Here is a 25,464-nt window from a genome sequence, read left to right on the forward strand (position 1 = left end):
CGAGTCCAGAGAAGGGCAACAAAGTTGGTGAGGGGTTTGGAACACAAGCCCTATGAGGAAAGACTGAGGGAGCTGGGGCTGCTTAGTCTGCAGAGGAGGAGACTCAGGGGTGACCTTATCACTCTTGACAACTACCTGAAGGGAGGTTGTAGACAGGCGGATGATGGTCTCTTCTCCCAGGCAGCCAGTACCAGAACAAGAGGACACAGTCTCAGGCTCCACCAGGGGAGGTTTAGGTTGGATGTTAGGAAGAAGTTCTATACAGAAAGAGTGATTGCCCATTGGAATGGGCTGCCCAAGGAGGTGGTGGAGTCACCATGATTGGAGGTGTTCAGGAGGAGACTTGATGGGGTGCTTGGTGCCATGGTTTAGTTGTTTTGGTGGGTTGGATTGGTTGATGGGTTGGACACGATGATCTTGAAGGTCTCTTCCAACCTGGTTTATCCTATCCTATCCTATCCTATCCTATCCTATCCTATCCTATCCTATCCTAGTATCATAGTATCATTCAGGGCTGGAAGGGACCACAAGGATCATCTAGTTCCAACCCCCCTGCCATGGGCAGGGAAACCCCACACTAGATCAGGCTGGCCAGAGCCTCATCCAGCCTGGTCTTAAACACCTCCAGGGATGGGGCCTCAACCACCTCCCTGGACAACCCATTCCAGGGTTTCACCACTCTCATGGTGAAGAACCTCCTCCTCACATCTAGCCTGAATCTCCCCACCTCCAGCTTCATTCCATTCCCCCTAGTCCTAGCACTACCTGAGATCCTGAGAAGTCCTTCCGCAGCCTTCCTGTAGGCCCCCTTCAGATACTGGAAGGCCACCTCTCCTCTCCTCTCCTCTCCTCTCCTCTCCTCTCCTCTCCTCTCCTCTCCTCTCCTCTCCTCTCCTCTCCTCTCCTCTCTCCTCTCCTCTCCTCTCCTCTCCTCTCCTCTCCTCTCCTCTCCTCTCCTCTCCTCTCCTCTCCTCTCCTCTCCTCTCCTCTCCTCTCCTCTCCTCTCCTCTCCTCTCCTCTCCTCTCCTCTCCTCTCCTCTCCTCTCCTCTCCTCTCCTCTCCTCTCCTCTCCTCTCCTCTCCTCTCCTCTCCTCTCCTCTCCTCTCCTCTCCTCTCCTCTCCTCTCCTCTCCTCTCCTCTCCTCTCCTCTCCTCTCCTCTCCTCTCCTCTCCTCTCCTCTCCTCTCCTCTCCTCTCCTCTCCTCTCCTCTCCTCTCCTCTCCCCTCCTCTCCTCTCCTCCCTCTCCTCTCCTCTCCTCTCCTCTCCTCTCCTCTCCTCTCCTCTCCTCTCCTCTCCTCTCCTCTCCTCTCCTCTCCTCTCCTCTCCTCTCCTCTCCTCTCCTCTCCTCTCCTCTCCTCTCCTCTCCTCTCCTCTCCTCTCCTCTCCTCTCCTCTCCTCTCCTCTCCTCTCCTCTCCTCTCCTCTCCTCTCCTCTCCTCTCCTCTCCTCTCCTCTCCTCTCCTCTCCTCTCCTCTCCTCTCCTCTCCTCTCCTCTCCTCTCCTCTCCTCTCCTCTCCTCTCTCCTCTCCTCTCCTCCATTGCAACTGCTTTGCAGAAGTTGATTAAAGGAGACAATAGCCCCAGCTATACTTGCATTGATTTAGGGGCACATTCAGAGCAGCATGTGCTGAGCACATCTACCAGATTATATATCTGGGATACAATTCCAGGAAATGCTTGGTCATTTGGAGGCAGTTTCTTGAAAAGTTTTGAAATTAAACACTTGTTTCTGGCCAGACTGTTCAGCGTAGCTATCAGGAGTGAGGTATACAATTTACATTCCAAATATATGTCAGTAGGAAAAAGAATAGCATCTCTGGAAAAAACTGTCTGGTCAGACTAGAATGATGGGCAGAAGACCATCTTTGACTTCAACCCAAGAATTCATTTAAAAGCCTTTGATTCGCAGCAAACAGGCTGTAAAGTCAGCACATCAGCTCCAGCGTCATTGTAGCAGCTTTACTGTAGAGCAAGCCAAGTCTAGAAAAGGTCAAGGACAGGAATTTGTGTCTGGATTTCACATTTGCTCTACCACACTTCCATCAACAAAGTAAGAAGTTGGTTTCTACTGTGGTGCCTTCCAACTTCAAAGTCAATGTGAAGTTGCTTAAATATACCAAAGCAACTGCCTATTAGAGGTGAGGCTCCCTCCCTCACTCTTCATTCCCAGCTAGCACATTAGATCGTCTCTGTCACTGCTGATACCTAAACAACTAGATGGTCTCCACCAACTCAAACTCTTGTTGTGGGTAAGCAAGGTGAACAAGATACAGTAACAGGAAGGGACCTTGGTACATGGGATCTGGCAGGACCAAAATCACAAAAAGGTTCAACCATGATCAACTGAAAACATCCTTAGCATCAAATATGGACTGCACCAGACTGGATACAGACTGACAGTATCTTCCAGTATCTGAAGGGGGCCTACAAGAAGGCTGGGGAGGGACTTCTCAGGATATCAGGTAGTGATTGGACTAGGGGGAATGGAATGAAGCTGGAGGTGGGGAGATTCAGGCTGGATGTGAGGAGGAGGTTCTTCACCATGAGAGTGGTGAAGCCCTGGAATGGGTTGTCCAGGGAGGTGGTTGAGGCCTCGTCCCTGGAGGTGTTTAAGACCAGGCTGGATGAGGCTCTGGCCAGCCTGATCTAGTGTGAGGTGTCCCTGCCTGTGGTAGGGGGGTTGGAACTAGATGATCCTTGTGGTCCCTTCCAACCCTGACTGATACTATGATACTACGGCCCTCTCTGATTCTCCCTCAGGTAAATTTGTTCTAGTATGTTGTTTCATGAAAGGTGTTTACATGAAGAGCAGAGATTTCAAGTCCACCTTCTGCTTTCTTACATCCTCCCACTCCATTCTGGGGAACAGCATGCTCATCAGCTGCCATGCCACTTTGAAGACAACAGCACCATAAACACTTAAAGTGAGTCCCTCCATATCTTTTTAACAGTATGTGACCGTTTGAGGCTGTCCCCTTAAGAAAGGGAATATTGTGGTCAGATGTTTGTAAACGAAAGACAGATCTAAACTAATTTCATTGGTAGATTGGGGGGAAGCACCTTTTGAACTGGGAGTACAGCAGAGAATCCTGGGCATTCCTGCACCTTTTCCTCAGTCTTGCTTTTCTCCCTTTGCAGCTTGCAGCTTCTGGGCTTTCGGCCAGGCTTGACCTTGAAACTGATAAACTGCAAGGCCTGTATTAACCGCTTTCCAATTAACAACTGTTTTTTTTTCTCTTTTTCTCTCTTTCTAACCCTCTATGGGGAAAGGGGGAGAGAAGGGGGAGCAGAGGTGGGGAACCCCCTCAGAAGAGGGGGGAACTCTCATTTCTGTGCTACTTTGTTGTATATCCCTGTATATATTGTAAATACTGTAAATTCTGTATATATTTTCCTGCGTTTCCCTAAACTGCTTTGTAAATATACAGCATCCGCTGCTTTGCTAATTCAGCTGTGAGGTTTTTTTTCCTTTCCCTTCAATTTTCTTCCCTCTACTCACAGTAGGGGGGGAAAGGCCTGGCCTTTCCCTTCCAACCCTACGACACAGTAGAAGAGAGAAGCTAGTAGAGTCTCAAGGAATCAAGAGTCTTTTTCTCTCCACATATCAACAGAAGGCTCAGGCATGGATGAATTTAATCTGAACAAAACATAGAGTGTCTAAGGCTTCCAACCAGCACATCCTGTTATATACCTTGTTGAAAAGGTGTTTTTTTTTTTTATTGCTGTTCCAGCTACTATGTACACTGTAGCTTCTCAGAGACACCTTTAGAGAGAACTTAAATCTTTGTCCTAGCGCATTTTTACTCTCCAGTATAGAGTAAGGGGTTTTGGCTTAGGCTGTACTGATAGTTATGTTAGCTCTGGACAGTTTCTGCAACCAGCCTAATGCACTCAAGCAGCCAAAAAAAGCCAAGAAAAATGGGCATCCTCAGGAAACAAAGTGAGAGAGTGCATCACCTACTTTCATAAGACACAGATATATAAGAACTTTGTTTAGTAGCCATGTAAGCAGAGGGACATGTGAACATAACTTAGAAATATATAGCTCAAAATAGTGTTTAAACTTTTTTATTTTTAAAAATTCACTTGTACTTGGTACAGATGGGTTGGATAAAGTCTACCTCAAGCTCAGAAAGTCAGATTCCCAACTCTCAGAATCTAAGAATCAATAAGGTTGGAAAAGACCTGAAAGATCATCAAGTCCAACCTGTCACCACAGACCTCATGACTACTAAACCATGTCGCCAAGTGCCACGTCCAATCCCCTCTTGAACACCTCCAGGGATGGCGACTCCAGCACATCCCTGGGCATCCCATTCCAACAGCTAACAACTCTCTCTGTGAAGAACTTTCTCCTCACCTCCAGCCTAAAATTCCCCTGGTGCAGCTTGAGACTGTGTCCTCTTGTTCTGGTGCTGGTTGCCTGGGAGAAGAGACCAACCCCCTCCTGGCTACAACCACCTTTCAGGTAGTTGTAGAGAGCAATGATGTCTCCCCTGAGCCTCCTCTTCTCCAGACTAAACAATCCCAGTTCCCTCAGCCTCTCCTTGTAGGGCTTGTGCTCAAGGCCTCTCACCAGCCTTGTTGCCCTTCTCTGGACACATTCAAGAGTCTCAATGTCCTTTTTAAATTGAGGGGCCCAGAACTGGACACAGTGCTCAAGGTGTGGCCTAACCAGTGCTGAGTACAGGGCACAATGACTTCCCTGCTCCTGCTGGCCACACTATTCTTGATGCAGGCCAGGATGCCATTGGCCTTCTTGGCCACCTGGGTACACTGCTGGCTCATGTTTAGGCAGCTGTCAATCAGCACCCCCAGGGCCCTTTCTGTTTGGCAGCTCTCCAGCCACTCCAACCCCAGCCTGTAGCTCTGCCTGGGGTTGTTGTGGCCAAAGCACAGCACCTGGCACTTGGATTTGTTGAATGTCATCATGTTGGATTCTGCCCATCTGTCCAGCCAGTAACTCTTCACAACTTCACACAGCTAAGAGGCACCATTTCTCTTATGTCTTTTAACATTGAAGTAGCATGCTCCAGATATAATTTGATGACTCTTACAGTTCCTAATCTCCTGCCATATTAGCTCTAGCCCAGCACTTTGCAGAGCATGTTACAATTATATTCCAAAGATCAAGAATCCAATAAATCCCCCTCCCTTGCTAGATATCTACTTTGACAAAGGTTCTTTTCAAATTCATTTCATTAAGCCAAGTTAGATGAAAGCTGAGTCAAACTCTCAGAGAACCCTCCTTTTCAAATCACTGCACTCCCCCAGGTACGCTGAGATCCCTAGCTGGATTTTACCAAAAAATAACAGATTTCAAGTTGGGGAACTAACATCTCTTAAATCACTCTGAAAGCAAGCATAAATCTCATGATATGCTAAAATATCTTACTTCAATGGTTTTCCACTATGTCACTTACTACTCCAGCTGCACAGGTCAGTGAGCTGCTACTTGATATGAATTTTATAAGTTCTTTATTGGCAGTGTCTTGTAATAAGAATGAAAATAAGTTGAAGTTTCAAAACAAAGGACAGGTTAACCTCAAATGCCTCTGGTACTTACCGATCCTTCAGGGATTTTTGGCAGGAAGAAAACTACCTGGCTAGCCTAAGATGCCACACTGCAGGACAGGAGACAGAAATATTGGAAGGCAAACAGTAGGTAGGATTATGCACTGTTACTCTTACTGGGCCCAAATACATATTAAAAAAAGAGTTCTTTTCTACTAGTGATATCTTGGAGAAGTTTGAAAAAATTAAATGAAAGATAACATGAACTGTGAAAGACTAGAGTGTTTGAGATAATTTGCTTTAAGAGCATGAAACCCTGTGAATAGGGCAGAAGTCTCTACATTGTTAGGCCAGCATCAGGGGACACAGCACTTCAGACGGCTTGATAAGTCTGGTTCCCACCCAATTCATGACCTAAAGCCTCTGAAGTCTTAAAATCCCTTCCAAACCTTTCCCAACACAGGCCTCAGTCTTATATAGAGATGACAGACCTTCAAGGTCATCACTGTACAACACAGATTCATACTGTTACCTGACATTTTGAGTAGGGTTCCACCTCTCAGATGGCAACTCTCCACTTTGTGGATCATCTACAGGTGGGTGAAGAATTGAAATACATACATCTCCATTCTGCAAGAGAGAAACAAAAGTTGAGAATAGCCTAGATTGAGGCAGAGGTCTGATGATTCAACTCCAACACTATGTTTTGAGCAGTTTAACCTTGTTGATATGGACACCCCAAGTACCAGTAAAAGTACATGAAGTCTTCCTGGGTCTCCCTTGCTAAATGGGATTAGTCTGCAAATTTGTGCAAAACAATCTCAAGTCAAAAGATTTAAAGAATTTAGTGAAGCAAGCAAAAAAAGAAAGGAAGTCTTATAGAACTAGTCTGCAGATACCAAGTACTGTGACAGTGATATGTGAGCTTCAATAACAAGACACCCAAAATAGGGTACAAAAAAAAAAAAGAAAGTTAACCTCCCCCCCAACAAACCAACATAAAAATGTTCCCACTGGTAGCTGTGTCAGCTACAGGATTTTTTTAATTGAAGGGATTAGCACTCTCTACTAGCTCAGGTGTTGTGATGAAGAGGTTATTAATTTATGAATATGAAATGATAGGATAGGATAGGATAGACCAGGTTGGAAGAGACCTTCAAGATCATCGCATCCAACCCATCATCCAACACCACATAATCAACTAAACCATGCAACCAAGCACTCTATCAAGTCTCCTCCTGAACACCTCCAGAGATGGCAACTCCACCACCTCCCCGGGCAGCCCATTCCAAAGGACAATCACTCTCTCTGTGTAGAATTTCTTCCTAACATCCAGCCTAAACCTCCCCTAGAGCAGCCTGAGACTGTGTCCTCTTGTTCTGGTACTGGCTGCCTAGGAGAAGATACCAACCTCTGCCTGTCTACAAACCCCCTTCAAGTAGTTGTAGACAGGAATAAGGTCACCCCTGAGTTGCCTCTTCTCCAGGCTAAGCAACCCCAGCTCCCTCAGCCTCTCCTCATATGGCTTGTGCTCAAGGCCTCTCCCAGAGGCCCAGAACTGGACACAGTACTCGAGGTGTGGCCTAACCAGTGCAGTGTACATGGGCAGAATGACCTCCCTGCTCCTGCTGGCCACACTGTTCCTGATGCAGGCCAGGATGCCATTGGCACCTCCTGGCTGCCTGGGCACACTGCAGGCTCATGTTCCACTGTAGTGGGTTGAGAGAAGGCCTAGCTCTCCCTCCCCCACAAAGAGGAAAAAAAAACCCACAGCTAGCTCAGTCGGAGAAGCAAAGGGATGTAGCTATATTTACAAGCAAAAATGAAATACAGGTTATATATATACACAATATATACACTATTTACAATATATATACAGAAATATACAGCAAAGAAAAATACAGGAACAAAATACCCTCCTCCGGACAGAGGAGGGTTCCCCCCCTGTACCCCGCTCATTCCCCCTACCTCCCTTTTTTCCCAAAAAGGATTAGCGAGAGAAAAGGTAGTTATTAAGGAAGAAAGTTCTTATTAGGCCTCCAAGCGCATGCAGGATTAATGCTTATCTGGTATTCAAGGTCAGAACTCCAGCTAGTTGACCAGAAGCAGACAAGCTGGAAAGGGAGAACAGAGAGGAACTGAACAAGCTTCTAACTGCACTAAAACTTAAAGCTGCATTCTACCAATCTACCAATGAAATTTGTTTAGACCTATCTTTGTTTACAAAATATTCTGCCCAGAGTGTCCCAGCACTGTCCCATTCTTAAAGACACAGCCTCAAACGGTCACATCCGCCTACCACCAACCAGTACCCCCAGGTACCTCTCTGCCTGGCCACTCTCCAGCTACTCTGACCCCAGCCTGTAGCACTACATGGGGTTGCTGTAGCCAATGTGCAGAACATGGCACTTGGATGTGTTAAATTTCATGCTGTTGGATTCTGCCCATCTGTCCAGACTGTCAAGCTCCCTCTGCAAAGCCCTTCTACTCTCCAGCAGATCAACATCTGCCCCCAGCTTGGTGTCGTCAGCAAATTTACTGATGATGAACTCAATGCCCTCATCCAGATCATCAATAAAGATGTTAAAGAGCATGGGTCCCAGCACTGATCCTTGGGGCACACCACTAGTGACTGGCTGCCAGCTGGATGTGGCACCATTCACCACCACTCTCTGGGCTCAGCCCTCCAGCCAGTTCCTAACCCATCGCAGTGTGCTCCCGTCCAAGCCATGGGCTGACAGCTTGGCCAGGAGTTTGCTATGGGGGACAGTGTCAAAGGCCCTGCTCAAGGCAAACATTAATTATATAAATATTATTTTTATTAATTATAAAAATTATTAATAACTGATGAATCACTATTTTATATACATGTTCTAGTGCACAATTGTGAAATACATCCTATAAGTGGTTTAGTATTTATAATTAGGACTCAATTGGAATATTTACAGAATCACTTTCAATTTATATAATAAAGGGTGTAATTCCACCACTTGTTCACCAGATGGTGACTCGACAGGGCGTGGGCAGCTGCTAACTATATACACAGATGTTACTATGCGTCAGAGGTTATTTTGCTAGATGTGGATGCTTTGAACTGAATGTTAGTGAGTGGAAAGCATGTGGAAGATACTCTGTGTCCTTTGTTTGTAGCAAGGTTGGGTTCTGGCAGACTACTGTCACTGGACTGGTTCCTAGGCTGGTCTGGATGGCGACGCTGGGTGGCAATCCTCCCTCTGTGGCAGTGGAGAGGAGATGGAACCTAGGCTTATCTGGTGGATAGGTTCCCTTCGCAGGACTCTGGCAGGTTCCCTCCAGACAATAGGGAGCAGTCCTACGGGGTCGGCCTTCACAGAGTTGGCTCACAGGGTAGGGTGAGGCGATGGTTCTCGATAGGTGGGCTTGGAGGTTTCCAATCTGGCACGGTGGCAGGTGGGGCTGGACCCAGTGGGGTCGGCCTTGTGGCAATGGGCTTTGGGGTTGGCGTAGATGGCCCCAGGGAAGAAGCACAGTTGCGTGGAGCGGCGGCTTCCCCTTACTTGCCTCAAAGGAGCAGCAGGACTCTCTCAGAGTGGTCCCAGCTTTGGAGCACAGACAGTGCTCTGGATTTCCCTGAGGTTTACAGAGCATGGAGTGGCAGAAGTGGCAACTCCTCTCCCGCAATAGCAGGGTTTCACAGTCATGAGATCCTGCTTTCCGATCTGACACACAAAGGGTTGTGTCCACTCTTCAGTCTGCTGCTTAGGGCTAATGCAGACGTGTGGACTGCCAGACTCGGCTAAGTCCTTTTCCCCGGTCACTGGGCAGATCTTACCCTCAGGGGTCCAGTCCTCTTGAGACAAGGTGGGCTCTCCCAGTTAGTGAATCTGGCAGTATGACACTGGAGGTTCTCAGGCTCAGTGAAGGTCGCTCCTCTGGAGATACTTTCAGGGCTAAGGGTCAGTGGGCCTGCCTGGATGCAGCTTCTCGTTGTGCAGAGGCTACTAGTTTGCTTTCATATATGAGAGAGAAGGCTTAATAGCAATGAGCCCAATGGCAGAGGCTATGGCACGAGCTTTGTCCTCTCAAGCAAGGAGAGAAAGCAAAGTGGGGGGCAAACAGGGGGAAACCTGTTTAACAACTGGGGTAAAATATATAGGTTCCTTGAGGCTGGATTTGACCAGTGGGCACTCTTGAAAACAACTGGATTCAGCCTATAGAAACTGTGAAGCTAGAATTGTGCCCATACTTGGTATTAGCACGAGCATCCCATGCGCTGGGTGCATGCAGTGGTCTGTACCAGCCTGGCTAATGCCTTGGCCTTTGTTTCCCTCATGAAAGAGGGGGAACTTGTCCACGTGCCTTCACCACAGGTGTCAAAAAATGCTGCTTCCAGGAGACAAGGAGATTGAACAGATGGTGTAGGGCAGGTTTACAGTGCTCCCCTAGGAAACAGTTGTTAAAAATATCAAGTGAAAAAGCAGAAGAAGCTATAGAATAGAATAGAATAGAATAGAATAGAATAGAATAGAATAGAATAGAATAGACCAGGTTGGAAGAGACCTTTGAGATCACCACGTTCAACCAATCATCCAGCACCATCTAATCAACTAAACCATGGCGCCAAGCACCCTATCAAGTCTCCTCCTAAACACCCCCAGTGATGGCGATTCCACCACCTTCCTGGGCAACCCATTCCAAAGGACAATCACTCTCTCTGTGAAGAATTTCTTCCTAATATCCAGTCTAAACCTCCCCTGGCGCAGCTTGAGATTGTGTCCTCTTGTTCTGGTGCTGGTGGCCTGGGAGAAGAGACCAACCCCCACCCGTCTACAACCTCCCTTAAGGTAGTTGTAGAGAGCAATAAGGTCTCCTCGGAGTGTCCTTTTCTCCAGGCTAAGCAACCCCAGCTCCCTCAGCCTCTCCTCATAGGGCTTGCTTTCCAAATGCCTCACCAGCTTTGTTGCCCTCCTCTGGACATGCTCCAACAAGTCAACATATTTCCTAAACTGAGGGGCCCAGAACTGGACACAGTACTCGAGGTGTGGCCTAACCAGTGCAGTATACAGGGGCAGAATGACCTCCCTGCTCCTGCTGGCCACATGTGAGAGACTAATAAGTTTGTCTCTCTTGGTGTACTCAACAAAGATAAAATCACTTGCTGTTTGCCCAGACAATATGTATTGGGCAGAGTCACTAAGGACTCTTGGAAGGTGCAAAGATAACATTGCTCACTGGGCCACAGCTGGCCTACAACAATGACCCAGCCATTCACGCCTTCAGGGCAAGACAATTTCCACCCATCGAGTACCCTGGGCAGGGTGACACAATGTTTTTTCCCACCTGTTTCCTGATGTGTAAGGAATGTGGGGGGATTGTCTGAATGGAGACGGGGGAGACGAAGATTCCCCCCCCCCCCATCCAAAATCTTGCCCAAACACACAGCAATACACAGAAAGATTTCCGGGGAGACAACCTAAGGATTATTTCCTGCCCCTGGAATTCCTGAGGGACAATATTTGAATACATACCTAAGGACTAAAAACTGTATAAAAGACTTGAGCAACTACTGGTTTGGAGAGAGAAACAGAGGAGAAAAACGGGGAGAAAAAAGGAGATGAAGGAAAACACAGGAGACGGACCATGCCACTGAGAAGGGAAAGCCAGGACAATGCTGCTCCAGAGAAAAGAGGCTGCCCAGAGGACCACAGCTCTTCTCCAGCCAAAGCCTCAGCACCCTGTCTCTACAGACCCAGGCTGCCCAGAGGAGCCTCAGCACCGTTCCTGTACCAACCCATCTCCCCAGAGGACCACAGCTCTTCTCCAGCCAAAGCCTCAGCACCGTTCCTGTACCAACCCAACATCTCCCCAGAGGACCACAGCTCTTCTCCAGCAAAAGCCTCAGCACCGTTTCTCTACAGACCCAACATCTCCTGCAGCACCTTTCCTCCACAGACTTTAACTGTCTTGGGGGGGATGAGGGATGTGGTAATATAATTCCTTTCCTCTTCTCTCTCTCTTCTCTCTCTCTCCCTCTCTATTCTCTCCCTCTCCCCTTCTTATGTCCACTTTATTTATGTAATAAATATTCTAGCTGTTGATACTTTGGCCTCGTTTGTGCCTCTAATTTCACAACACGGGAATGTTCTAAAAGAACTTGAGTCTCTTTCCCTCTCCGGACCGAGACACCACACTATTCCTGATTACCAGCAAAAGGTAATAGCCAGAGGGCTGGATCAGCTTTGGGAGTCTCCTTGTGATGTCCCTTACCCACGCCCCAGGTAGGGAGCAGACCTCCCTGTGGGATGGGTTGGGACGATATATGGGTCCCTCAGTGCCCCTCAGGAGACAGTCCCCAAGAAATATAATCCTTCTCTTTTACTTTGTGGAGCTGGTCGTACAAGCTGGAAGTGATGATATTGATAAGAAGGTGTAATGGGTTGGGGCAGACCCCCTCCCCACCACGCGCAGAAATAACGACTCAGACAAACGGATTGCAAAAGTGATGGAAAGTTTAAATAGAATGGTGAGTGCGTGCAGAAAAAAACCTAGAAACACAGTGACAAGAGAGAGAGAGACCCAAAAACAGACCCAGAGAAATCCCATCCCCACCTGGGGGTGCACCCAAACCCCCAGGGCTCCTCCTTCCCCCCCCCCACTGCTAGGCTAGTCTCAGCTGGCCAGATCTGAGACTGCCCATCCCCCCGTGGCCTTGGGCCTAACCAGGCCCATGGCCGGGAGATCTCCACCCCAGTTACCCAGTGGCGAGGAGGAAGGAAAGAGGAAGTGCCAGACCCCGCCGCAAAACTTATAGTGGTGCAAGGGATCATGGTAGGAAATAACCTAATTTCCTGTGTCCACCCACTGGGCTGGACTTCTGGACACAGGAAACACCCCTGTAGCAGAGGGCAGCCAGCCCAAACTACGACAGAAGGGCACCAGGGCAATTAAATATTTTTTTTCTTTTTCTTTTTTTAATCTTTTTTAAAAGAATTCAAGGCCCTTGGACGATTGATGGGGCAGGAGTGCAAGTGGTGTTCTGCTCAGTTCCCTCAGTGGCAGGGGAGTACACTGAGAGGAACAGGAGAACCCATGCCATCAACAACTGCCTCAGGAGATGGTGCCAGCAGTGGAATTTTGGGTTCTCTGATCATGGGGAAACTTTTACTGCACCCAACCTGCTGGGTTCTGATGGGGTGCAGTTATCTAGAAAGGGCAAGAGTGTCCTAGCACTAGAGTTGGCAGGGCTCATTAAGAGGGCTTTAAACTACGTCTGAAGGGGGTGGGTGAGGAAATCAGTCCCTCTGAAGAGGAGAGAGTGGGGCACAAATTAGGGTTAATTGAGAAGTTGGGAGCCCAGCTGAAGTGCATGTACACCAATGCACGCAGCATGGGCAATAAGCAAGAGGAGCTGGAGGTCCTGGTCCACCAGGGTGACTATGATATAGTCGCCATCTCAGTCACATGGTGGGATAACACGCACGATTGGAGTGCTACATTGGGGGGTTAGACAGGCAAGGGAGAAGAGGAGGAGGGGTGGCTCTGTATATTAGGGAGTCCCTCACTGCCACAGAGCTTGAAGTGGAGGATGAAGGGATTGAGAGCCTGTGGGTTAAAATCAGAGGGAGGCCTAACAAATCTGACATCCTGGTTGGAGTCTGTTATACACCACCCAACCAGGATGAGGAGACAGATGAAACATTCTGTAAGCAATTGGAGGCTGTCTCAAGATCATTAGATCTTGTCCTTGTAGGTGACTTTAACCTGCCAGATATCTTCTGGGAACTTAATTCAGCAGAGAGGAGGCAGTCCAGAAGATTCCTGGAGCCCATGGAGGACAGCTTCCTGATGCAGCTGTTAAGTGATCCTACCAGGGCTCAGGCTCTGCTTGACCTGCTGTTCTCCAATAGAGAAGGGCTGGTGGGAGATGTGACAGTGGGAGGCTGTCTGGGGTGCAGTGATAATGAGATAGTGAAGTTTTCAATATGCAGGGAGGAGCACTAACAGAATCCTCACCTTGGACTTCCAGAGGACAAACATCAGCCTTTTTAAGTAACTTATTTGAAAAGTTCCCTGGGTAGCAGCCCTCAAGAACCGAGGGGTCGAGAATGGTTGGACCTACTTCAAACAGGAGCTCTTGAAGGCATAGGAACTGGCAGTTCCCATGTGCCGAAAGATGAGCCGGCTGGGAAGGCGACCGGCCTGGATGAGCAATCAGCTCCTGAAGGTATTAAGGGAAAAAAAGAGGCTGTATCACCTTTGGAAGGAAGGGAGGCTTCTTGTGATATGTTTAAGGATGTTGATAGATTATGCAGGAGAAAAATTAGAGAGGCAAAGGCCCAGTTAGAACTTAAGATGGCCACCTCTGTGGAAGATAATAAAAAAACATTTTTACAAATATATTAAAACTAAAAAGAGGGGCAAGAAGAACCTCCACTCCTTATTGGACCTGGAGGGGAACACTATAACGGGAGATGAGGAAAAGGCTGAGGTCCTGAATACCTTCTTTGCCTCAATCTTTAACAGTAAAACAGGAGGAGTTCAGGACAAGTGGCCTCCTGATCTGGGTGATGAGGTCAGGGAGCAGTGTATTGCCCCAGAAATCCATGAGGAATTAGTTCGGGACCTGCTGAGGCACTTGGATCTCCACAAGTCCATGGGACCAGATGGGATCCATCCTAGGGTGCTGAGAGAGCTGGCAGATGAGCTGGCCAAGCTTCTCTCCATCATTTTTGTCCAGAGGTCCCAGATGACTGGAAACTGGCCAATGTGGTCCCCATCCACAAGAAGGGTCAGATGGAGGAACCTGGAAACTACAGGCCTGTCAGCCTGACCTCAGTGCCAGGGAAAATTATGGAGCAGATTATCTTGGCGGCAATAACTGCACACCTGAAGGATGGCCAAGGGATCAGGCCCAGCCAACATGGATTTAGGAAGGGTAGGTCCTGTGTCTCCAACCTGATCTCCTTCAATGATCAGGTGACCCGCCTGGTGGATGTGGGGAAGGCTGTGGATGTGGTCTACCTGGACTTCAGCAAGGCCTTTGACACCGTCCCCCCAGCAAACTACTGGCTAAGATGTCAGCTTGTGGCTTGGACATCAACCCTCTGTGCTGGGTTAGGAACTGGCTGGAGGGCCAAGCCCAGAGAGTGGTGGTGAATGGTGCCACATCCAGCTGGTGGCCAGTCACTAGTTGCATCCCCCAGGTATCAGTGCTGGGGCCCATCCTCTTTAATATCTTCATTGATGATCTGGATGAGGGGATTGAGTCAGTCATCAGCAAACTTGCAGATGACACCTAGTTGATCAGTTAGAGGGCAGAAGGGCTCTTCAGAGGGACCTCAACCCACTGGACAGATGGGCAGAGCCCAACAGGATGGCATTCAACAAATCCAAGTGCCGGGTGCTGTGCTTTGGCCACAACAACCCCATGCAGAGCTACAGGCTGGGGTCGGAGTGGCTGGAGAGCTGCCAAACAGAGAGGGACCTGGGGATGCTGATTGACAGTCACCTAAACTTGAGCCAGTAGTGTGCCCAGGTGGCCAGGAAGGCCAATGGCATCCTGGCCTGTATCTGGAATAGTGTGGCCAGCAGGAGCAGGGAAGTCATTGTGCCCTGTACTCAGCACTGGTTAGGCCACACCTTGAGTCCTGTGTCCAGTTCTGGGCCCCTCAGTTTAAGAAGACATCGAGACACTTGAACATGTCCAGAGAAGGGCAATGAGGCTGGTGAGAGGCCTTGAGCACAAGCCCTACAAGGAGAGCCTGAGGGAACTGGGATTGTTTAGTCTGGAGAAGAGGAGGCTCAGGGGTGACCTCACTGCCTTCTACAACTACCTGAAATGGGGTTATAGCCAGGAGGCAGTTGGTCTCTTCTCCCATGCTACCAGCACCAGAACGAGAGGACATAGTCTCAAGCTGCACCAGGGGAGGTTTAGGCTCGAGGTGAGGAGAAAGTTCTTCACTGAGATAGTCGTTCATCATTGGAATAGGCTGCCCAGGGAGGTGGTGGAGTCACCGTCCCTGGAGGTGTTCAAGAGGGGATTGGACGTGGCACTTGGTGCCATGGTCTAGTCATGCGGTCTGTGGTGACAGGTTGGACTTAATGATCTTTGAGGTCTCTTTCAGTCTTGGTGATACTGTGATGCTGTGACAAGGTAATAGAGTGACTAGGATAATGTAGGAGTCAAAGGAAAATAAAAACAGGAACCTGTAAAGAAGTTATTTGTGCTGTTTGGGGGGCTTATCTTGCATGCAAAAAGAAATCAGAAGTTCCCCACCCCCTGAAATATTTCAAATGCATAATATACTATTCTGAAGTCAAAGAATGGGGTACTTAAAAAATCATTAGTTTGTGAGAGAGAGAGACAAGGGAAACTGGAACTATCACAAAATCTCAGAATGTTTGGGGTAGAGAGGGCTCACAATCAGGCTGTAGTCCAGGATATGCATCCTCCTGAAACCCACAATACCCAAGAAAGCCTGGGTTTCCTTATTGGTGGGTGGAGACTGGTGAAGGCACCATATTCCCAGAATTACGCCCCAGATACTGAAACTTGTCCCAGCATGTGTGGACAAATCCCCCTCCTTTCCTGAGGGGAACAAAGGCCAAGGCGTCAGCCAGGCGGCACAAACAACTGCATGCACCTATCACATGGGATGCTTGTGCTAATGCCAAGTATGGACATAATTCTAGCTTCATGCTTTCTATAGGCTAAAGCTGGTTGTTTACGAGAGTGCCCATTGGCCAAATCTGGCCTAGAGAAACTTATAAGTACTACCCCAACTGTAAACAAGTTGCCTTCTTTCTCTTTGTCCTCTTTGTCTTTGCTCGAGCTACCAAACTCTCTGCCTACGTGCCATAGCCTTTGCTATTTAGCTTATTGCTAGTAAGTCTTCTCACTCCCACATGCAAGCAGACTAGCAGCCTCTGCAAGATGAGGAGAAGCCAGCATCTGGGCAGGCCTGTCAAGCCTCAGCCCGAGAGTCTCCAAAGGAGGGACCCTCTCTGAAATCCTGAGAAGCCACAGTGTTGTATTGCCAGCCCCACCGGTTGGAGGAGACTGACATGTCTTCAAGAGGACTGGACTCCAGAGGATAAGACTGCCCATTTGATGGGGAAGGGACTAGACGAGTCCAACAGTCCACACGTCCGCTACAGACTTAAGTAGCAGACTAATGAGCTGCACAACCCTGTGTGTCAGCTCGGAAAGCAGGACCGAGTTGCATGCCTGCGTGATCCTGCTGTTCTGGGAGAGTAGGGGAGCTGCCACTTCACCACTCCATGCCCTGTGAACCCCAGGGAAACCCAGAGCACCATCCATACCAGCTAGCCTACGTTCTGCCCCCTCTCTGCTGCCGTGGGTGGGACAAGGTTGCTCTCCAGCCACTCTGCCACAGCCTAGCAACTAACCTTGCTACAAACAAAGGATACAGTGTACCTTCTACATGCTTTCCACTCACTAATATTCAGTTCAAAGCACCCGGGCCTAGCAGCATAGCATTTCCAGTTCAGCCTCTGACACATTGTAATACTCTCTGTATATAGTTAAGCAGATGACAATGTCCTGTTGAGTCGCTGCCTGGTGGACAAGCGGTGGAATTGTACCTTTTGTTCTTTTGATAGAAATTAATTCTGTAAATATTCTAATTGGGTCCAAATTGTAAATACTAAACCACTTATGGGATGTATTTCACAATCATGCATTAGAATCTGTATATAAAATAGTGATTCATTGGTTATTGATAATTTGAGTAATAAAATTAATATTTATATAATTCATATTTCATATTCACAAATTAATAAACTCTTCATCACAGAGACATAGCTGCAATCTTGTCTAAGAACTCAATATTCTATTGTCTCAAAACATTGTATGTGATAGGGCCTGGCTGATGGCCCTTAATGATTTTCTCACCTTATATAGCTTCAAACAAGGTATAAGATAAGTGGTCTGAATAGACAGGATGATGGTGTTGATGGCGTTTAATAACTCTTGGAGAGCTGCTGGTCTGACAGATGGTTTAACAATCACAGAATGTTAGAGGTTGGAAGGGACCTTGAAAGATCATCTAGTCCAATTGCCCTGCCAGAGCAGGATCACCTAGAGATGGTCATCCAGGTGGGTTTTGAATGTCTCCAGAGAAGACTCCACAACTTCTCTGGGCAGCCTGTTCCAGTGTTCTGACACCTGTTGCCCCTTGTCCTGTGTGTTTCCCCCTGAGAATGAATGTAAAGTGATTGAGTGTCTTTTTACCCCTGTACAAATCTTGGTCTGAATGGGATAACATATATAGGTTTGGAGAAATAATTGCACTGTGGTGTGGATGGCAACATAGAATACAGAATCAGTAAAATGGAAGGAAGTCTAATATGTTTTTCACTTTCCAAGATGACCTAGAATGGGAATACGAATGTGGCATAAATCTTCCCTCCCAAGAACCCCTCATAGTGGTTATAAAAGAAGAAGTGATTGGGCCTCATACTCACTAACAAGGAGGGTCTGGTTGAAACAGTGAAGGTTGAGGGCAGCCTTGGCTGCAGCAATCACAAGATGGTGGAGTTCAGGATCTTGTCTGGTGGAAGCAGAATATCAAGCAGGATCACAACAGTTCAGCAGGGCCAACATTGGCCTTTTCAAGCAATTCCTAGGGGAAATCCTAGGGGAAATTCCTAGGGGACAGGGTACTAGAAGGCAAAGGGGCGCATGATAGTTGGCTAATATTAAAGAACCTTTTTTTCCAAGATGTGGCAAGAAGAGACAGTTACTGAAATACTCTAGCTGAATGTTTTGGTGTAAAAAGGAAAACAAAGATAATTCTAAACAAATTTCATTGGTAGATCAGTGGGAATGTAACTTGAGGGTTTTAGTCTGTTTTAGTCTCTGTTGCAGTCTGAGTCTGGGCAGCTGCTGTCTTTCTTACTGGAGCTGACCTTCAACTAACGAGATAAGAAACTAATTCTTTTCTCCCCTTAACATATACTTTGAACTAACCGAATTCCCCCTTAATAATTACTTTTCTCTCTAACCTTTTTTGGGAAAAAAAGGAGGAATGGGAAAAGGGGGTTTTGGGGGGAGCCCTCCTCTATCAAGGGGGAGAGTTTTCTGTGTTATGTTCTTTCCTGTGTATTTTTGTATATACTGTAAATACTGTATATTGTGTATATATTCACTACATCCCATTCTGCTTGTAAAATACAGCTCTCTTCCATTTTGCTTCTCCGACTGTGTTAGCTGTGGTTGGGGGGGGGGGGGGGGGGGGGCAAACTGAACTTCTCTCACTTCCACACAAGATCAAGATCAGAGCATCTGAAAGCAGGAAATCAAGAAAGGGAGCCAGGAGACCTGCATGGTTAAATAGGGAACTGCTGAGCAAACTCAAGCAGAAGAAGAGAGTTTACAGATCATGGAAGGAGGCACTGGCCTCTTGGGAGGAGTAGAAGACTATTGTCAGAGGATGTAGGGAGGCAACTAGGAAGGCTAAGGCATTGTTGGAACTCAACCTTGCAAGGCCGGTCAAGGACAACTGTGATGGTTTAGCCCACCGACATCAATGAAAAGCTCAGCTGAACTCAGCTGGAGAAGTGAACGAAGCTGTATTTTACAAGCAATAATGGAATGCAATGAATATATACAATATTTACAATATTATACAAGAATTTACTAAAAGGAAACAACACAGAAATCCCCCTTGGAGGAGGATTCCACCTCAGGTTCCCCCCCCAACCTCTCGCCCTCCCCTCTTTCTCTAGTTAATTAGAAGAAAAAGAGAAAAGGAGAAAAATATTAGGGGAATTCCAGTTAGCTCAAAGCTTTGTTAAGAAGTTAGTCTTGCTTATCTGAAAGGTTTGCTAGATAAAAGGCCTCTGTCCAAGGGCAGCATACATTCCAGCCAAGAAACAGAAGACGGAGTGAGAACAGAATGTAAGATCGTAAAACTACATCCCATTCATCTACCAATGAAATTAATGTAGAATTATCTTCCTTTTGTTTTCCTTTTTACACCCAAACATTCAGCTAGAGAATTTTGCAGCTATCCTTCCTTAAAGGCACAGCCTAAACTGTCACAACAACAGAAAGGACTTCTTCAAATATATTGCAAGAAAAAAATAATACCAGAGGCAATGTAGGCCCACTGCTGAATGAGGTGGGTGCCTTGGTCATGTAAGACACAAAGAAGGCAGAGTTACTAAATGCCTTATTCATCTCCATCTATACAGCTGGAGACTGTACTTAGGAGCTCCAGACCCCTGAGGCACCAGAGGAAGGCATGACAAAGGAGGAATTTTACTTAGTTGATGAGGACTGGATTAAGGAACAGTTAAGCAACCTAGACATCCATAAATCAATGGGTCCTCGCAGCATGCACCCGCAGGTGCTGAGGGAGCTGGCAGAGCTCATTGCCAGACCACCCTTCATTATCTTTGGTAGAGTCATGGAGGACAGGAGAGGTGCCTGATGACTGGAGGAAGGCACATGTCACTCCAATCATCAAAGAGGGTAAGGAGGACCCAGGTAACTATAGACCAGCCAGTCTCACTTCCATCCCTGGGGAAAGGTAATGGAGCCACTTATCCTCAGCACAAATCTTAGGCACATCAAGGACAAGAGGGTCATTAGGAACAGTCAGCATAATTTTACCAAAGAGAAGTCATGTCTGACCAACCTGATATCCTTTTATGAGGAAATAACCAGGAGGATAGATGATGGCAGAGCAGTGGATGTGGTTTATTTTGATTTCAGCAAAGCATTTGACACCATCTCCCACAGCATCCTTGCAGATAAACTGAGGAAGTGTGGTGTGGATGATTGGGTAGTGAGGCAGATTGTGAACTGGTTGAGTGAAAGAAGTCAGAGAGTTGTGGTCAATGGGAGGGAGTCTAGTTGGAGGCCTGTATCTAGTGGAGTCCTTCAGGGATCAGTACTGGAACCAGTGCTGTTCAATATATTAATTGACAACCTGGACAAGGGCACAAAGAGCACTGTCAGCAAGTTTGCTGATAACACAAAACTGAGTGGAGTGGCTGACACACATGAGGGTTGTGCTGCCATTCAGCAAGACTTAGGCTGGAGAGCTGGGCAGGGAGAAATTTAATGAAATTCAACAAGGGCAACTGTAGAATCTTGCACCTGGGAAAGACCAACCTCACGTATCAGTATAGGTTGGGGACTGACCTGTTGGAAAGCAGTGAAGGGGAAAGGGATCTAGGGGTCCTAGTGAATAGGAGGTTGACCATGAGCCAGCAATGTGCTCTTGTAGCCAAGAAGGCCAGTGCCATTCAGGGGTGTATTAGAAGGGGTGTGGTTAGTAGGTCAAGAGAGGTTGTCCTCCCCCTGTACTCTGCCCTGGTGAGGCTACATCTGGAATATTGTGTCCAGTTCTCGGCCCCTCAGTTCAAGAAGGACAGGGAACTGCTTGAAAGAGTCCAGCACAGAGCCACAAAAATTATTAGGGGAGTAGAACATCTCTGTTATGAGGAAAGACTGAGGGAGCTGTGTCTCTTTAGCTTGGAGAAAAGGAGACTAAGGCATGACCTCGTTAATGTTTATAAATATGTGAAGGGTGAGTGCTGCGAGTATGTGGTCAGGCTCTTCTTGGTGATGCCCAATGACAGAACAAGGGGCAATGTGTGGAAGTTGATGCATAGGAAGTTCCATATGAACATGAGTGTGACCATTTGAGGCTGTGCCTTTAAGAAAGGGACAGTGCTGGGACACTGGCTGAATATTTTGTAAACAAAGACAGGCCTAAAGGAATTTAATTGGTAGATTGGTAGAACACAGCTTTAAGTTTTAGTGCAGCTGGAATTTTTCTCAGTTCGTTTGTTCCTTTCCTTCTCCCTTCCAGCTTGCCTGCTTCTGGGCACCTAGCCAGAGCGACCTTGGATAAGATAAGCACTAATCCTGCAATTAATTTGTATGAGGCCTATTAAAATATTTTTTTCCTTAATAACTGCCTTTCTCTCTCTCTAACCCATTTGGGGGAAAAAGGGAGGTAGGGGGAAGAGCGGGGTACAGGAGGGAAACGGCAGGACCGGAAGCGCCCTCCAAAGCAGCTGATCTGTCTCAAAAACTGTCAGCTTCTGTTAAGGTGGCTGTAAATTCAAACACAGCCCCAATTAAGCAAGTAGCAGTTTTAAGAGCAAGAAGAGGAAAAGCCAAAGCTGATCCAGGAGCAGATGGGGGAGAGGAGCAAGATGCTGATGCAGGAGAGGGACCTTCTGTTAGGAAAATATCCTGCTGAGGAAGAAGAGAAGGTTTGTTTTAAAGATCTAGCGGAGTTATTGAGATCAACACAGGATGGAGATGCAGGTAGGACAGGAGCTAGCAGTGGTGCTTCTCAGCTTAAAGAAATACATAGGAGAGTGACATCAGGATTGTGGGGACAACGAGTTCTGGAAGATGTGATAGAAGGGGCAAAGGAGGAAGAAGATGAAATTTTGGAATGTTCTTCACCTCACGAAGAACTTAGAAACATCCGTAAAGATTACACCAGAGGAGATAAGGAGCCAGTTCTAGCTTGGCTTAGTAGATGTTATGATGCAGGTTCTCCAGCTCTAATGGTTGGAGACAAGTCAGCAGCTCAGTTAGGAACTCTCTCAAGGGACAATGGAATAGATAGACATCAAGGCAGGGCTCTCGGTAAGGTTAATCTCTGGATACGCCTTTTAATGGCAGTCGCCCTGAGATACCCTTCCCGAGATGATCTTCCATGGAATCCTAAACCCTGGACTACCATAGATGAGGGAATTAAGTGCCTGAGAGAATTTGCTGTTAGAGAGATACTCTATGGTGAACATGAAACTCTGAATCCTGATGACACTCCTGTAGGAGCTGGTCTTGCTAAAAAGCTCATCAAGCTTGCTCCTTCTAATTATGCAAATATTCTGGCAAGCAGAATTGTGTCAAGAAATTACGGTGGAGCTTCTCCTACGGTTGGCCAACTCACTGATCAAATGAGACAATTGGAGGATAGCACGACACGAGTTTCTTTGGTTTCAGCCATTGAAACTCAGTCTTCAAAAATTGAGAATTACACGACAGAGCTGAAAGATTCCATATACCAATTGGCACAATAATTCAAATTCTTCCTCCAGGTGGATACAAGATTCATCTGTGAGGAACAGACATCCTCCAAGGAGGTCATTCCAAAACAGATCAAACCAGGCAGACCACCAAGGCAATCACGTAGGACCATTTGGATAACTCTGCATGATCAGTTTGGTGAGAACATGAACCGTTGGGATGGCCAACCAACTTCTAATCTTTTCAGGATTCTGAGAGAACTGCAAAGTGGCAGAACCCGAGGTAGCAATACCAGAAGGGTAGCTGTTACTTCCACAGTTCCCCAGAACAACTCTAGTAGCTCCAACAGCGGCTCCAGTTATAACACTGCACACTGTGCGCAATGCACATGTGGGCACATTCCCCATAACTAGGGGTGCCCTGCCTCCCGCCAGAAGAAGGAGAGGGATAATGGAGAGAACAGAATCTATTGGGATGTGTACATCCAGTGGCCTGGCACTTCACAATTTTGGAAGTACAGGGCCTTGGTTGACACAGGAGCTCAGTGCACCATACTGCCATCAAATTATCTGGGATCAGAGCCTATAACTATTCTGGGAGTCACTGGTGGATCTCAAGAGTTAAGTAAGGTGAAGGTTAATATAAATTTAACTGGTAAAAAATGGAGGAAGCATACAGTTGTGACTGAACATGACACACCTTGTATTTTGGGAATTGATTTTCTGAGAGAAGGGCGTTTCAAAGACCCTAGAGGTTACAAATGGGCTTTTGGAGTAGCTTCTATAGAAATTGATGGACAAAAATTGAAGCTATCCATCAGACCTGAGCTTTCTGATGAATCTGCAGTTGTGGGACAACACAAGATACAAGGCATTCAATTGCTCGTTGCTTCTCAGACTGTGCATCACTGACAATACAGAACCAACCGTGACTCTTTGTTGCCCATTCAGAATCTGATTTGTCAGTTGGAGAGTCAGAAAGTTGTCAGCAAAACTCATTCACCTTTCAACAGTCCAGTGTGGCCTGTGCGGAAGCAGAATGGAGACTGGCGTCTGACGGTCGACTACCGAGCCCTGAATAAAGTAAACACCACCTATCAGTGCAGCAATACCTGACATGATGGAACTCCAGTATGAGCTGGAATCCAAAGAGGCCAAATGATATGCTACCATAGACATTGCTAATGCATTTTTCTCTATTCCCATAGCAGAGGAATGCAGGCCTCAGTTTGCTTTCACCTGGAGAGGAATCCAGTACACTTTCAACAGATTGCCAATGGGCTGGATCCACAGCTCAACCATCTGTCATCCACGATGCTCTGGAGAAAGGCGGTGCTCCAGAACACATCCAGTTCATCGATGACATCATCGTCTGGGGTAAAACTGCTGAGGAAGTCTTCAAGAAAGGTAACAAAATCATTGACATTCTTCTGAATGCAGGTTTTGCCATCAAACGAGACAAGGTGAAAGGACCTACCACAGAGATTCAGTATCTGGGAGTGCGGTGGCAGGATGGACGCCGACACATTCCAGTGGATGTGGTAAATGGAGTCTCTGCCATGGCAAATCCCACGAACAAGCAAGAAACCCTACGTTTCTTTTGACCAGATAAAGCAAAAGGTAGTTCAAGCAGTGGGTCTGGGGCCTGTCCGAGATAGTCCAGACATTAAGAACATTCTGTACACGGCTGCAAGTGGCAATGGTCCAACCTGGTGCTTGTGGCAAAAAGCTCCAGGTGAGACACGGGGAAGACTTCTTGGTTTCAGGAGTCAAGGTTACAGGGGTTCAGAGGCTAATTATACTCCAACAGAAAAAGAGATTCTAGCTGCCTATGAAGGAGTAAAAGCAGCTTCTGAAGTAATTGGAAATGAATCACAACTTCTCTTAGCTCTCAGATTACCAGTTTTGAATTGGATGTTCAAAGGCAAAGGATCCACACCACATCATGCCACAGACTCAACATGGTCTAAGTGGATGGCTCTGGTAATGCAGAGAGCTCGAATGGGAAATCTTGAAAGACCTGGTCTAGTGGAGGTGATCTCAAGTTGGCCTGAAGGTATCAACTGTGCTAGACCTCCAGAGGAGAAAGTAACTCGTGCTGAGGAAGCTCCTCCTTACAATGACGTTTCGGATGATGAAAAGAAATATGCTTTGTTCACAGATGGTTCCTGTCATCTTGTTGGAAACAAGAGAAGGTGGAAGTCTGCAGTGTGGAGTCCAACACGACGAGTTGCAGAGGCGAAGGATGGAGAAGGAGAATCCAGTCAGTTTGCAGAAGTAAAAGCTGTCCAGCTAGCTCTCGACGTAGCTGAACGTGAGAGATGGCCAAAGCTTTACCTCTACACCGACTCATGGATGGTAGCCAATGCTCTGTGGGGTTGGCTACAGAATTGGAAGACGAATGGTTGGCAGAGAAAAAGAAACCTATTTGGGCAGCCAACCTATGGCAGGACATTGCTGATCGTGTTGAGAGAATTCCAGTGAAAGTGAGACACATCGATGCTCACATTCCTAAGAGCAAAGCTACTGAGGAACAGCAACACAACCATCAAGCAGATCTAGCTGCAAGAGTTTCTCAAGTAGACATGGTATCTAACCTTGATGTCAACTGGAAACACCGAGGTGAAATATTCTTAGCTCGGTGGGCACAGGATTCGTCAGGACATCAGGGCCGAGATGCAACATACCAATGGGCTCGTGACAGATCCATAGACATTTCCATGGATGCTATCACACAAGTCATCCATGACTGTGACATTTGTGCTGCTATTAAGCAGGCAAAACGAATTAAGCCCTTGTGGTATGGTGACAGATGGTCCAAGTAAAATACGGTGAAGCTTGGCAGATTGACTACATCACTCTACCACGTTCTCGTTCTGGTAAGCAGTATGTGCTTACTATGGTAGAGGCAAACACTGGATGGTTGGAAACTTATCCAGTTTCACATGCA

The 25,464-nt window shown here is 47.1% G+C and overlaps 1 protein-coding gene across 1 annotated transcript in view; it reads right to left on the reverse strand.

Annotated features, from left to right (window-relative positions):
* The window catches only part of UBE2R2 (ubiquitin conjugating enzyme E2 R2), a 249,773-nt gene that overhangs the window by 22,985 nt on the left and 201,324 nt on the right, over positions 1 to 25,464 (reverse strand). The window contains exon 3 of the mRNA XM_068155303.1: positions 6,046 to 6,143. Within this exon, the coding sequence (XP_068011404.1) occupies positions 6,046 to 6,143 (98 nt within the window). The remainder of the gene's footprint in view (positions 1 to 6,045; positions 6,144 to 25,464) is intronic.

This window comes from Melanerpes formicivorus, unplaced genomic scaffold (genome assembly GCF_026170545.1).
Source record: "Melanerpes formicivorus ecotype bairdi unplaced genomic scaffold, bMelFor1.0.p_v2 SCAF_31, whole genome shotgun sequence".
NCBI lineage: Eukaryota > Metazoa > Chordata > Aves > Piciformes > Picidae > Melanerpes > Melanerpes formicivorus.